This window comes from Apus apus, chromosome 3, assembly GCF_020740795.1.
Source record: "Apus apus isolate bApuApu2 chromosome 3, bApuApu2.pri.cur, whole genome shotgun sequence".
In the NCBI taxonomy this organism is placed as follows: domain Eukaryota; kingdom Metazoa; phylum Chordata; class Aves; order Apodiformes; family Apodidae; genus Apus; species Apus apus.
The window spans coordinates 100,420,793-100,436,121 of NC_067284.1; the positions used below are offsets into that span (position 1 = coordinate 100,420,793).

The following is a 15,329-nucleotide window of genomic DNA, read 5'->3' on the forward strand; positions in this document are numbered from 1 at the left end:
AAACACTGAAACTTGTCTGAAGCTTACAGATTATTTCCAATGGTTTGGTTAACACAGACCCTTCAACAATTTTAGAAAATGAAGGCTTAATCTAGATGTGAATACTGTATTGACACTTCAGTTTTTGGAGCAGTGATCAAGAGACTTGCAGACTTAAATGTCTATTTATTCCCTTCTCCAAAACTGTGTTACTTCATCAATTATAATATAAAAGCATTCTTCCAATAAATGCAAGTACTTTGAATTGGTTCTGCACATTCAGAGGCCTCAATCAGCCCTTCTGTTACCTTGTCTAACCTAGTATTCACAGAACTACTTAAGGAATATTTAAGGTGGTTTGGATTTAGTAGTAGTCAAGCCACCCTACTGTTGTGTTAGTTACTGTGATCCTTACCAGTAAGACTGTTAGGCTTTCACCCAAAGGCAGAAGATTGCTCAGTCTATAGCCCTGAAGACCTAAAGCTGAGGAATACAGAAGGATTGACTACAAATCCCATTAATTCCATTCACATGTGCAGACTGGTCACTATCGGAGTAATTCACATACACAGTAAGAAATTTAAGATCATATCAAGCCTAAAGATACTAGCCCTCTGCACACCTTCAGGAAGTCTTTGCTGCAGTGGGTCAGCAGTTTGCATTTCAATGAAACCAAGTTGAACACAAGTAACCTGCAGGTTAATATTTCAGGGAAACTGAGACAATGGCTGCAACATCCAGTGTTTTTTTAAGTATCTACTGCTTTGTTTGCCATAGACTGGGAACTTTCAGCCAAGCTGATTTCAACAGCAACACTAAGGGTTGTTGACTACTCAGCTCCAACACCTGTTACGACAGGTTTTATTTGCTAAGAAATGTAAAACTCAGGTTAGGTAACTGGGATGTCTAGCTACACAACAGCTTTTCAGAAACCTCTCTTTACAAAAGGCTAGTTTACATCTCTCAAAATAGTACCTAAACAATAAATAACCAACCCAGAAAAGAACTAAGCCTTACAAAACTGTGCTATGGCAAGGCACTGTATTTAACCATGAGTGCAAGGGAGAGAAGACATAAATGGATATATTGCTTGGCAAATTGAAATAATTTAATAGAAAAAAAGCTAATCAGATAAAATCTGTAAGATACTGCTGATTTGTTGAATTCACTCAACAAATATATACATTGTCCAGTGATAGCTTGTAACAAAATATATGTTCATAATTTTAATACATTTCTACTGTAATGAACCTTTAAGACAGTTGCCATGCCACTCATAACAGAATAGACACCAGCAATACGTTGTTTAAATGTATAAATTCATTACAGAAAGAACGACAGGTTCCTGGTTCTTGTTACAGTAACGTCTGAATAACCCTCTTTGTGCACGACTGGCAAAGCTATGAGTTAGCAGTTGCCTTCTCAATACAAATAAAAACTTATTGTGGAAACATCCTTAAGTTCCTCAGTTTCCTCAAGACAGCTTCAGTCCTTGAACATTTTGTTTCAGATTGAGCAACTCTTTTTCTTGCCTTGTTTTCTCCAATTTGAAGGCTAACTTGTTGGCTTTCTTCTCCATTCTGCGTTCCTGTGCATAAGAATGGTTACAAATTTACAAAACAGGCATAACATGCAAAAAAAATCATTCTCATTAACAGGTCTAGATCACTAAAACAGCAGCAATCTGGACAATAAATTACTCTGGACAACACTTATTTATGGCACTAATTATTAGTAGTCAAATTAATTGATGTACCACCAGGATTTTAATCTTCAATTACCTTAAGCTTCTAAGAGGCTGGCAATTTCTGTTCCTGAATAAAACAACTAATGGAAAATCCACATTGGCCACAATGATATATATTTCTTTCAGAGAGTTTTCACTTTCTGTGATCTGAAACATCGCAAGTGTTTGCTTCCCAAGATATATTACCTTAGAAATATGAGGGCTCCTTCTGAAGCTTATGTATGTAAGAGAAGAGACCAGAATTTCCATATAGGAAATCAGGATGACAAAGTTATGAGGTCAACTTTCTTTCCAGTAGATTTTTTAAAAAAAGAAGCAATTACTAGTCCTTTGAGACCAACAGGTTTTTCCCATTCATTTCCAGGCACAAGAACAAATGAGCCTTGAAAACAGTTTGTAAGACAGAATTCAGATCACATAAGGTGCTTCTGCAGGGTTTTATTTAAAACAAAGCTTTACCTTTCGCTCCTCTTTTATTGCCTGTTTCCTAGCTCTGCGATCCTCTTTGCTCTCGCCTCTGGAACGGGGCTGTGCTGATGCTCTTGGCAGGTCAGTGCCATTAATCATCTGCATGCGTTCAACCTGCCTAGCAGTCAGACCTCTCTGAGGCAAGACATGTAGAGGAATTCCAGTCTTCTGGGAAATTTTTATTGGTTTGGGCTAAAACAGAGAGCACATGTGCATGAATGTTCCCTAGCTTTCTCTAAAAAGTGCACATTCCACTGCTTTATCAGTATAAAAACATGACATTCCCTTTTAACAGTAACAAACACGTAAGTTTCCTCATACTATTTTCTTCCCTAAGAAAAACTGCTCATTAATCTCAAAGTAAGGAATCAAATACACCTGTGAGCAGAATATGGCCTTCCTGAAAAAGGACTTTCAATCTTTTATTTAATTATTACCAAAAAAAAGATAACCTAAGTCAACACTTATTATTCCTTGATAAACTTTCAAGAAAAAGGCTTCCTTTCAAAATGTCACACATCTGGAACATCAAGCAGTACTCTAATGATGGGAAACATCTGGAAGACCACAGAACAGGGACAAATTGTTTCAAATTATAGAAGGGAAATAGAGGACTATTTTCTGAAAAAAAAACCTAGTATGTGGTTGTGAGACACAAATTACAAAAAGGTGTATCACAGGTAAGAAGAAAGTAAGTTTTTCACTCTCTACATTTCTGCCTAGCTATTACAGAAATTTTGAACTTAATTTTCCTACTAGTAGAGAAAATTTATCCAAACCCTTCTTCAGTGATGAATTATACCAGAGGCTAATACCCTCCCCAACCCTCTTTTTTTGCCCCCTCCTTCTTTTAAAAACAGATATTAATTGAGAAAACAATCACTTTTGTCTCAAGTTTTCCCAGACCGAGTTGTTCTTCAGAATAATCTTCATTATTTTACCTTTGATGGCTCCTTAATAAGTGTTGGGTGATTATACAAGTTTGAATATGTACCTAGGTCACAAAAAAAAAAAAAAAAGTAGTGAAGAAAGGCTTGCAAACAGATACGAGGTAAATTTACTATGAATTGACTACTAGTTAGTTTTTGAAGATACAAAATTGGAAGAATTGATTTCCACACAAAACCACTAGTTTTGTCTAACAAGAATTCCCACTGTTGTGCTCCAGAAGCACAAACCATTTTACCTAAAGCACTTCTGAGATAACCTATCATTTACTTTAAAATCCTAGGAAAAAAAGAAGTGAGCTCCAAAATACTTACTCAAAATGGATTCACAATCCCACTTTTCTTTTGGTTCCTCAATAACTACAGCTACTGTTTCTTCCTTTTCTTCCTCACTTTCTTCATTCACAGCAGAGTCTAAATCTTCACAGGGTTCCAGAGCATCCAATTTCACACAACTTTTAAGAAGACCAGAGAGGAAAATAAGGTTTTTCTTTTCTTGAAAATGTGTAATTATGTACATTCAGACTCCCCTCAGTAAAATCCCAAACTGAAGAAAGCCATTCCCAATAAAACTTGCAGCAAAACTAAGTTTCCTTAAGTAAGCATCCCCAAGATAAACTGAAACATTAGGACAAGAGACATAGTTGAAAAAAATAATTATTTCTGCATTTCAAGGGTACGTGACACACAAAATTTGTGTCTGGAGGGCAGGCAGAGAAAAAGATAAACTTTTTAGTCTGTAAGCAGGGCAACTCTAGAGGTGATGACGTACTCTGCTAGTGACCAGTCATATTCTGCTACAAGGGACACATTGCCTTACCTTTCAATCATGACACACAAGACTAAGGTGCGAACGTTTAGCCATTTAACTTCGGGATAATATCACCTGCTTTAAGGCAAAGTGAACATACTGTGGAAATGCAGTCTTACATTGAGAAGGGGTTGCTTTATAAACACCGACTTTTGCAGTGCTCTGAACAGTGGCACCCACAGAACAGTCTCCTGCAAGTTTATCATCATGTCACAAGTACACAGCGGAATCAGCTGCACACCAGCACAACAGAATACATTTGGCTACAGTGTGTTAAAAACAGAAGTGAAGGCATAAGGAGAAAGGTAAGTTACACTAAAAAGAGAAAGGAAGAATGGATATCACTACACTAAATTCAATGTAATTATACAAAAAGCACAACCTCACATAAATCAACAAAATGCCTCCACTTAATTTTATCATTAATTCAGTGACATTAAAAAATGGATGACACTTGTACATTTTATTGTGGGATGTAATCTCCAAGTACATGAGCTGGAAACAACATACCCAAACGCTCAGTATGAACACACAATTACGTATGTGAAGCAGTACTTCTGGGAATACATACTCCTTTGCTTTCTCTTTGTAGTAATCATTCAGGACTTCCTGCAACCGAGTGTTGTCTGTGTTAATATAGCCTTCCAACTCCACATTATCCAGGGCTCCAATTTCATCCTCATCGAACTGTTCAAAAAACTAAAATAAAGAAGCGGGTATCTGCAGTTAGATCATATTTGCCACACAACTTCTGGATAGGTTAAAGAAGGTCTACACGTTTCTATTTGTCCCTTTTTTCTCTTCCCTCTCACTTGCTGAACTGCTGCCAACCACATCTGCAGTAAGATTTCCTCCTTACTGTCAGTTTTCTTCAGCACGGGGGTAACAAAGTTATATTTTAATAATATATAAATCAGTTCCTAGGAAAAAAAAGCAAGCCTGTGACTAGTCAGGACAAAAGCTACACCATACTTCCACTGCCCTGACATCATTTCCTGAAGGCATGCTTGGCACAGCGGTGATAAAGCAGGAAAGAAGGGAGTCTTTACTAGGCACTTGTACATGACTTGTTGAACTGAGCCTCTCAGACAGAAGCATAACTCCAGCTGTACCTGCTCATTATAACGACTGGTGTAATTCTATGTGACTATATCCATGTTGGGCCTTTCAATAGCAATTAACACTAACTATTTAACACAAGCCTCTGAGCACACACACTACTAAATACGGTATATGTGCAAAGAACAGCTGCTTGATGCCTGACTACTGAAGGCAGTAAGAATTTGCACAAGCATGAAGGTCACCACCTTATGAGAGGAATCAGAAGCCAAAGCAGCATTTAACAACCTTATGTTTAAACGTTACATTCTTGAACTGCCTCACCTTCTCAAATCTGTCATCCAACAGGGTTAACTGCTCATTCCTTCTCATCACTGAAGACGTCATAGAATATTCTGTGAAACGACTCCTGGTTTCTTCTTGCATAAAAAGAAATTCCTTTGTCTGTCCATTAACCCCATCATCTGATAAAGGACCTTCTGAATCATAGTCTTCATCATTACTGCAACTATCATTTCCATCACTGTCATCCTCCACATCTTCCCATTCATCTTCATCCTCAGCATTTGATCTCCTGAACAGAAGTATAAAACAGTTTTAGAATAATACATGGACCTTTCCACAGCTCTGACCAGTGTTGTGATATCTGAAAAAAATTTGCAGTAATAGATAAATCTTGAGAGGCAAAGATAAAAAGTGATTATTTTCAAGCCAGTAAAAACAAGTTCAGTAGTAACAGTGTTGCCAAAACCAGCATAATATTACTTTAGTCTGAAAGCTGGAAACATATCTGATAACTGTTGGGTCACACATCTGTGCAGTGAAAATGAGGTTATGTTCACATTCAGCCATGCATGTGAAAGTAGAAAAAGAAACATACTATCTGTGTTCTTGAGTATTTTAACTAGCAAAATTTCTCATTGATCATAAAATGATGAGAATTATACCAGAACATAAAGAAATAACATGCAGTGGGGTATCACAAAGTATTTGTAAAGGTTCTGGAAAAACCCGTTAGCCTTCACCAATGTAATTACTGATGTATTTTGAATGTGATAGATGCTGATGCTTTAAGTAGTTGACGAATCCTATTATTCCATACATTGTGTACTGTAAACAAACATATAATCCATGAGCTCAAAGTAAAAATGAAACCCATCTCTTGGAAAACACATGAAAATCTGATTTTGTAAACTACTACACACATAACACAAGGTAATACTTTTTTTCTTTAACACTCCTACGTACTCAGTTAGAAATCAGAAATGATTCTTGCTTCCTGCAACAACCACATGAAGTACAAAACAGCATCATTACTATTCACACATGACAAACAGTTCTGCAATGCTCTATATACCTTTTCTGTGGTTCATTTGCTTGCAGAACAAAATCATCTTCCAGAATATTTTCTGGATTATCAAAGTCAAAATCATCATCGAGGGCTGCAACAATATCAGGGTCAAAATCTAGCCGTGGTCCTAGAAAGAAAAAAAAAACAACACAACAACAAACAACAAGATAAATATGTACTTTTCTCTGACATTACAAAGCTACTTTTCTGGATAAAAAACAATGCAACTAGACTGTTAATTTGCACTAAGGGAAGATTAAACCTAAGAATCAAAATTCCTCAACAATATTTGTAGAGTTGATACAAGCCAGGGCAAGTCACCAGACTCCTGTCAAACTTCCTCATCCAGAAAATAATATTTTTGGAAGCTTAAGACCTCTGGGGAATGTATTTTAATGTATTTTACTTAGAATGTTTAAAAGAAAAGTATCCAAGTTGAAGCACTGCATATCAGCCAAACCTAGCTCCCACCCCTTAAAACTCCCTATAGTATTAAGAGGTCAGAAATTATTTATCTGCTGCAATTAACGGAAGTGTCTTTAGCATCCTTCTGCTGGGACAAAGAATTTCCACAATTCATTCCTGTTATAAAACATAAGGTAGCTGCAAACTGATTGTTCAGTGCAAACATAGATAAGTAACAAAAATATACTTAACAGCCTGCAGCACTGAAATAATACTGATGAAGGAAAGTACACACCACTTTGCATTTGAAAAGAAATTTTGAGGGTGAATATCCAGTTCCAGACCTGGATTCAAACAGATGAAATAATAAATGAACAGTCCAATCTACTGTTTTCCCCTGTTATTAGTTCATATTTGTTACACAACAGTATGAGCTCCCACCTCCCCAGCAAAGCTAAAAAGCTATTCTTAGTGAATCACAGCAATAGCGCTCAAACGGAAACAGAGTCTCTTATAGATGATTCTTTATGTCTGCTACTGAGCCCGTTCTAAACCAGAAACATAATTACCAGCTAGTATATAGATGGCAATTTGTGTTACAGAAAAGTAAGACTTAATGATACCTGAAACAGGAGCAGCTTTATTTAACAAGCCCACGTCCTCTTCAAACTCTGTGGCAAAGACTGAGGAAGGCAACTTAATAGATGGAGCCTTAGAAAAAGAAAAAAAAAACAATCATTACAATATATTTGTTCTCAGTTTCTCATTTGAGCTCATATTAACAAAAATGTGCAGATAATCAGGTGACCAAAAGAAACTCTGAGGGCTACTTTTTTTATTAAGAGAAGTGCTGCCTGATCTGTGGCAAATGTTCAGTTATGCAATGAAAGGTAGGTAAAGCATTGTCAGCATTAATTTTCATGTCAATATTCTCCAGGCATAGAGACAGTATTTTTGCATCTCTGAAACTTTTTAGAGAATGGCTGTTCAACAGGCACAAGGAAGTTTTTAATTGTTTTTGTTTCAGAGAACAGTAATATGCATTTGAAATCACCCCTTTATTGAAAGCCTTATTAAAAGCTTACTAATATGCACATCTAGAATAACTTTCAATCTTAGGCAGTATCATCAAACTGTACCTGAAAGGTATTCCTGACTAAGAGCATCAGTTTCAACTAAAATGACAGTGTTTGGTTAAACCAAACTCCTTCAGTTAAAAGTGACTGACTGGCAATTGCACACTTCATGGCTTGAAATTACTGATTTTTCATTCTAACATGATCTACACTTGTGAAATTCCACAAGTTAGGCAGCAACTGAAAAGTTTTATTGTATTCCCTCAGGGTTCTGCTACCTTCCACTTTAAAACACGGTGTATTAGTAACACAAGTGGGTGTATTCATAACTCTCAGGGCATTCAAAAGTTCTAAAATTCTTAAAAACAAACACCAACCCCAGAAAAACATTACTTGTTCAAACAAAAACCTTTGTAAGCCATCTCTGTCATAGGTACACAAAGTGTTTTGGCACTCTGCTAGCAAAATATTGCTCATTGATATTTTGGCTTGTCAACTTCTGGTTTTACTTGTACAGAAGTCTGATTTTGGGTCAAAATGATCCTGTATTTATATATACAGCTCACAAACAAGACAGCACTTGTTGAATATGACTATTGTGTCCACAGAATGCTAAACTCCAAAGTACAGTGTAAGATTATTAGCATAAACACTACTTACTGGAATTTGCTGAATTTCATCCTCAATGTGCCCCTCACTTGTGACAACAATTCTGCTTTGCTGCCCACGCACAGAAGGGACAAGCTCAGAGGGACCAGAGGCTTCTTTTAGATGCTGCAGATAGTCATAGTCATCATCAAAGAAGACTCCATACTTCCGCTGCTCTTCCCTCCTTTGTTCCTCATGCCCCTTGGAATTGTAAAAAGAAATACATGTAGTTACTTAAGTCAATTTAAAACTTATTAGCAAAAAGAAATGTAATTCATCTGTTGAGAATGTAAAGTCATGGCAGTTCTCTCTTCACTCATTACCTTAATGCACAGCCAATCCGAATGTTGTAACCATCTGGCTCAGTGTCCAGGTGCTGTCTGAGCAGGACAACTTTTTCCATAAGCAGCATAACGAACAAAGCCTGTTTTTTCAGGGTCAGTCAGGCAATCTTTGTAATAGGTGTATAACCCTAATGCCAATTAGTCACCCTTCCACCCATCAGGTAGTAACTCACAACTGTCAAATTCCCTACAACATCCCCCTCTTTTTAATAAGCTGGACTAAAAACTACCTTATTTCAGGCTATGTTTCTGAATGGTACAAGTGTATACCCGCTTTCCTCTCCTGTAGCATTAATCTTCTGAATGAACCCTAATACTTAAAAGCAAGTATTTACTTTCTGTGTAGGCAGCAGAACTCTCTGGGGTGCAGTATCATCAGCAGCAAGAGGATCCCTCTGACTTCTGTGCACTAAGTGAAACGTCACCGCTTTCTTCTTCTCTATGAAGGGTTTCTTCTTCTTGTGAGGCTGCAAAAGGACATTTCGTTAATCATAAATAAAAAAATGAAATGTTACATTCATCTAAAAGGAGTCTTCTGCCTGGAGTATGCTACTGTACTCCTTTTCAGGCAATGTCTTAAAAGCATATGATTAGAGGCAGAGCAAAAATAAACTAGGAGCAGCTTAACTCTTGTCACCCTATGCACAACAGCCGTTTCATATGTTACATGTGCAGCTGCCTTCAGCTATTGACACAACAAACTTGTTTACAGCAGACACACACTACCATACAAACCTAGAAAGGAATTTTTAAGTAACTGCTTTCTCAATAGTGGGTCAAATCTGAAGTAAACTTAACCCAAGAAACAAAGGGAAACTGACATAAGGAATTCCATCTAGACACAACTAGCTTCTTGAAAAACGTTGAAACAGCTGTTCATATACCAGTAATTCAGTATCTATCATGAAGAGAACCCACTGCACCATTACAGAGACATAGCTTGAACATAATAAAAAATATATCTGCATTCTGGATCAGCAGAAAACAGAAGCATTCCTAACTGGCTGGAAGCCTTTTCTGTAAGTTAGCATCTCTGACTTGGGGAATTACTTTTTTTCAAAATTGCTGGCTTTACCTACCTACCCAAACATGTTAACAGCAGATATGTGCAACTTGGAAACTATTCACTGGATCTAACCTACCTTCTTTATCTGGTCACTTTAAGTACACAGCATTACACGCCATCTCGTATCAAAGTTCAGAGCAAATCAATTGCCACCACACGTGCTGAGTTAAAAAACCCAAACAGCGCCTCAAAAATCTTATGCTCGACACAACCACAAAGGAAACAGAGCAAGTTTTTTGGGAGCAGGCACGGTGCTCCCCCCGCGACCCACCCTGCTGCTGACCCCGGGTGCGGGGCAGGGCCGGTGCCCACCGGGCCGAGCAGGGACGCTGCCCCTCAGGGAGAGCCACGGCCCGGGCTCCGCACACCCCGAGACACCGCCTCAGCCCGGGCCAGGCCTCTGCTCCGCCGCCGCCGCCGGCCTCCTCCCCGGCCCGCCTCCCGCTCCCCCCGCGGGCACGGCGCTGCCGGAACAGGCCCCACGCCCCCCCGAGAGGCAAAGCGGTCAGTGTGCCGCTTCTCCCCCGCAAACCGCGCTATGGACACGGCCCGGTGCCAGCCCGGCTGCTGCGGGAGAACGGACGGACGCGACGCTTAACGAGCCGCACGCGGCGGCCCGGTCCCGGGGCCGGGGCCCTTCCTCACCATGGCGGCAGGGCAGGGCAGGGCGGGCGGCAGGGTAGGGCAGGGCGGGCGGCAGGGCGGGCGGCAGGCTGGGCGGCAGGCTGGGCGGCAGGGCGGGCGGCAGGGCGGGCGGCAGGAGCCGCTCTGGCTGCCCCCGGCACCCCCGGCCTTGCCGGCTCTCACGCGGCGCGGCCCTCAGCACCACCAGCTGCGGCCTCCATCTTGGGATAAACCAGTGGCCAAGGCGGACGGGGGGGATCTACAGGCTGCCACTCCGGACAGCTTGTTGTTTTCCTCAGTAACAGCAACGAAGAGAGTTTTCTCAGACTCGAATGTCATTTTAACAAAAGAGAGGCTCAGACAATGCAAGCGGGCTGCCTTCTCCCGTCCTCCACAGGCGTATTTTCCTTCTTCTCCCCCGAAGTTAGGAGACAATGGTTCCGCCCGCCAGCGGCCCGCAAGGGCAGAACGCGTTGCCGCGCGACAAAGGGCAGGGCGCATGCGCAGTGGCCGGCCCGGCGCGCGGGCGGCCGTTGGGGCGGCCGTTGGGCGCGGGGGGCTCCGGGGGGCGCTGGTCGGGCTGGACCCCCCGTGTCCCGGGGAGCCGCGCCGGGCTTCGTGCGGGCTGAGGTGCTGGGCAGGCGGGATGGAGCGCAGCCCGGGGCGCGGCGGAGGCGGAGGTGGAGGTGGTGGGGCGAGAGGGTGGGAGGAGAAAAGCGTGTCTGAGTTTGCAGCCGCCTGCGGCCCCGCCAGCCCTGCCAGTCGTTTGCCTTGCCGCACTAAGTGCTCCCGTGCTGCGATAAAATGCGATAAACTTGTATAAAAAGCCCGTGCGAGACGGAAGGCACAACAGTACTGGCCTTCTGGCCTGGCAGGAAGGGTCTCTTCAGGCGGCTTGTGCCCCAGGGGTCCCTGATGCACAGCTTTGCGGATTGGCTCCACACAAGCTCCTATCCCGGCTGAATCTGAAAGCTCAGGTGTAAATATTACCAGTGTTTCCCCAGATACGAGTTCTCCTCTCTTGTGAGAGTGCACTCCAGGTGTATGTCATACCTGTGGCACGTCGCGTGCCTGTGCACAATCCCACAGATGGGTACGTTCCTTGCTAAGGAAAACAGTTCAGTATTTTAGGGATATGATGTAAAGCCATTTTGTTACACTTCAAAAGGGAAGTGTAAAACACAGAAGGGAGCAGTTTCTTCCATACAGACAATTAGAACAACTGTGGAAAGGTAGGAAAATTTAAAAAGAGTTATACACTTGTGTGTACGTGCACACAGCTAAATATATATACATATGTATATCTTAAAATACTAGCTTTAAAAGTTTTAGGGTGAATTTCCTTATTTTTCAGTAGGTGTCACTAAAGCTCCAAAAGTGTCGGAGTAACTCCTCTGGTTATTGTTTTGTGAAGTCTTGCAGCTTTACCATCAAGTTCCATCACATCGCTCTCATGGAAGTGCACAAACTGTGATCTGCCCATCAGTTGGAATTACTCCTGTAGTCAGGGTGCAAATTAGCCCTGTGTATATCTGTGCAAAGGCTAGACCTTCCTTTCTGCTTGCTGTCTGAAGGTATCTCATTGCTGTCAGCCATCTGAAGGTTGCAGTGCACACCCCGTGGAGCCTTGACTACATGCTCTGAATGATTTTTTTCAGGACTGCACCTAACAGGAGCAATTCCCTTCCTGTAGTATGTCTACTGCAAACCTAGCGACCGGTGGGATAGCTGAGCTCGCTTTTCACAAGGTAGCTTTAATACTAAGAGCAGAATAACTCAACTGTTAAAAATACAGTGCTTTGCATTTATCTGTGGGGTAACAAAGTAGATTAGATTACTCCTTATTGCTTCCAGGTTCCCGAGGTAGCTCTGGCATCCCTACAAGTGCAAAATACTTGTATGTAGACTTGATAATAGGCTTACACTGGGTGACCCCCTGTGCCTGGTGATCTGCTATCTAGTGGTGGCTGTACTGTTCTCCCACATACCCCAAATCTGGTCTAGAGTATCGTCAGTATGGAAGTGGGAAAAAGTAGCTTTTGCTCTCAGCTGTATTGCTAATAATCTGTGATAACAGGTTATCAAGCCCTCCTTCCTGTCGGCTTCTCTCGGAGGTGTCCTTGCATATTTGACTGGAAGAGGCATGAGCACAAGGATTCCTACTACCAAGCAGTACCCTGCCTCAGAGCACTGCAGCTCTGCCACAGAAACACACGTTCTCCAAGGCCCACTGTTTAAGGTACAGTGGGGTCTACAAAGCACAGCATTCTGTTTGAGCAGTTGCTGGGAAGGGATGCAAACCTATTAGCTCTTGAGTGTACAGCCATGAGGTCAGCAGCAATCTCCTAGATTGGCAGTGTGGTTGTATATGGAGTTCCACTTTTCTTCTAGGGAAAAAGAGTAAAACTCTTTAAGAGATGTGTAAACCACTGCAGGCAGTTAGCATGTGCCATCTCCACACCCTTCCCATCCCTACTCACACAGTTAGATGCCCAAACAAGCCATTTGTTTCAAATCACACCAGCGAAAATAGTTGTCCAAAACACAGTATTTAATTCCAAAATTTATACAAGTTTACAAACCAATATACCACCACGCAAAGTAGTGAAAGGAAGATATGTTCGGCAACATTTACTATAGTAATGTTCAAATATGGTAAAATTTGACAGAGTATTGCAAGACTTTTTAATATAAAGAATTAATGATTGAACAAGGAGATACAGAGAATACCATTACTTTCTTTGTCTCTATCCAATGCAATATTTAGCTTCTAGAAAATAATGAAATACTGGTGAAATGCTGTATCTAGGTAGTAAGAGCTCTATTTCCATTAAAATCCTGAAACGAGATGGGAAAACTGACAAAGTGAAACAAGACCTTATGAATCATTAAAATTAATAAATAGAAACCTGTCAAAACATTACAGTGTAATATGTTATTTTTACTCCACCTCTCCCTTTATATAGTTACACTTTCTTAAGTTTTTGTTTGGTTGTTTTTTTTTCCAGATGTCTGTTAAATAGAAGCTTTAAGCTGTACTGAGGAATTTATCTTTTTATATATTAAAAAAAAAAATTGATACCCAAAAGATTTCAATATCAACCTAATAAGAACTTTCAGAATTGCTTTTTTATTTTTTCATCCAAAGCTAGGTCCCAGCACTGACTATTGCACTGGGCTTTGTACAGTAAGAATAAAGATAGCAACAATAACAGAGCTAAATGTTGGCACTCCTAAAGGCAGGAGGGAAGTCCATTCTGGTTTTCACCCTGAGTATGTCTTTGTTTTAGTTTACAGCAGTGACACAGGTCCTGTACCTTGAAATACAAATAAGGACAGATGACATGAAAGCGCTAAAAGATGCAGTTCTGCTAAACCTGTTAATTTAATGCAAATGTAGACTTTTCGTGTGGCTTAGTTTACCGTGCAGTCATTAACAGATACTAAGACATGGGCTCATGTTCTAGTCTCTAGGTAGCAGGGCAGCAGAGCTCAGCCAGACCTGTCCTGCTGCTCTCCCTGCCCTGCCTTGGACCCTCTGCCACCTGCAGCCAGCGCGGGGGTTCAGCTGATTCCCAGGCTGCCAGGCTAGATACACGTTTTGAGTCTGTGCTGGCTGGATCTTCCATTTTATGATGATACAAAATTGTGGCTCAGACCATGTTTACACTCAGGTTAAGTCACAGCTATTTGGAAACAAATTCTCTGACATAGCTGTAGTGTTACTACAGATCTGGGTTTGAAGCATCTCTGCTGAAAACAAAGCACTGAGCACGAAGGGTCTGATTTCTGTAGTATCAGGGACATGTTCATCACTTTGTTTCATAGCTTTCTTTTGGTTTTCAAGGAAAAAAAAAAAAAGGCCATCTGATACATTTTTTACATGCCAACACTGAGGTTGTGGGGCTTCTCTAAGAGCTGCTTTCTGTGGCCAAAGCAGGTGGGGCTGCCCTGCCCCACACCACATCAGAGGTCAGTGAAGTCCACCACAGCAAAGGACAGGTACAACTGTGAGTAAATGCTAAACCCAACAACTAAATACAACCTTGTAGACCTACAAATAGCTGTGAATGCTTTCAGTGATTTTCAAGAGACACTGCTCCGGGTCCTACCTTGTTTCAAATCACTGCTTAGAATGGTATTTAGCTTAAATAAATGTTAGCATTTCACTTGAATTATTTTAATTTTATTTTTTTTTTGTACTTGTTGATTCAACATGTGCCTCAAATCAAGGAAATTCAGACAGGCTATTTTTTATTTGAAACAACTGATTTCAGTTATAAGTTTTAATATATATTACCTGAAAGAAAAGAGAGATGAGAGACATTCAAGAACCATTTCCATTTGTTATGTGAAGAAGAAATTAGGATTTGATTAAGCATTCATTCTCCTGCACCCACAGCATCATGCTGTGATGTGTGATCCTACTGATAAATGTGATATATGAGGTCATTTCAGAAACCACCACTTCAAGCTACTAATTTTCTCTCTGTGGAGATGTAGACATCTGAGTTCAATCCGACTCCATGGAACACAGCTATGTGTGTAATGTTTGTCATATGTTGTGCATGACATTTAAATGATTCGTCCAACTTGATAAAAAATAAACACATCAATCCCTTTTAGCCAGCTGGACTGTACTATGTGTTGCATGGAACATGTTATTTTTTCTTTGCCATTTTTACAAATTTTAATTTTTTTTTCCTCAAGGATTACTCACTCACGAGTTTCTCAGAGCTTATCCTAATTTTTCCCTTCTAACAGGCATGCACAAACATGACATATTGTTTCCAACAACTTGAAG

At 40.7% G+C, this 15,329-nt stretch overlaps 1 protein-coding gene across 2 annotated transcripts; it reads right to left on the minus strand.

The window, feature by feature from the left end:
- Positions 1–817: 817 nt before the first annotated feature.
- LTV1 (LTV1 ribosome biogenesis factor) lies at positions 818–10,747 on the minus strand. Of its 2 annotated transcripts, XM_051615663.1 has the most exons (12): positions 10,597–10,747; positions 10,547–10,557; positions 9,171–9,302; positions 8,504–8,692; positions 7,391–7,478; positions 6,369–6,489; positions 5,336–5,585; positions 4,524–4,651; positions 3,457–3,596; positions 3,136–3,188; positions 2,186–2,386; positions 818–1,567 (listed from the first exon to the last, which is right to left on the minus strand). In XM_051615663.1, exons 2-12 carry the CDS (start codon positions 10,547–10,549, stop codon positions 1,454–1,456), a joined length of 1,419 nt encoding a protein of 472 aa, XP_051471623.1. In that variant the 5' UTR covers positions 10,550–10,557; positions 10,597–10,747; the 3' UTR covers positions 818–1,453. The 2 variants fall into 2 exon arrangements, with proteins under 2 accessions (XP_051471623.1, XP_051471622.1); XM_051615662.1 differs by having other exon boundaries at positions 10,547–10,747.
- Positions 10,748–15,329: the final 4,582 nt, after the last annotated feature.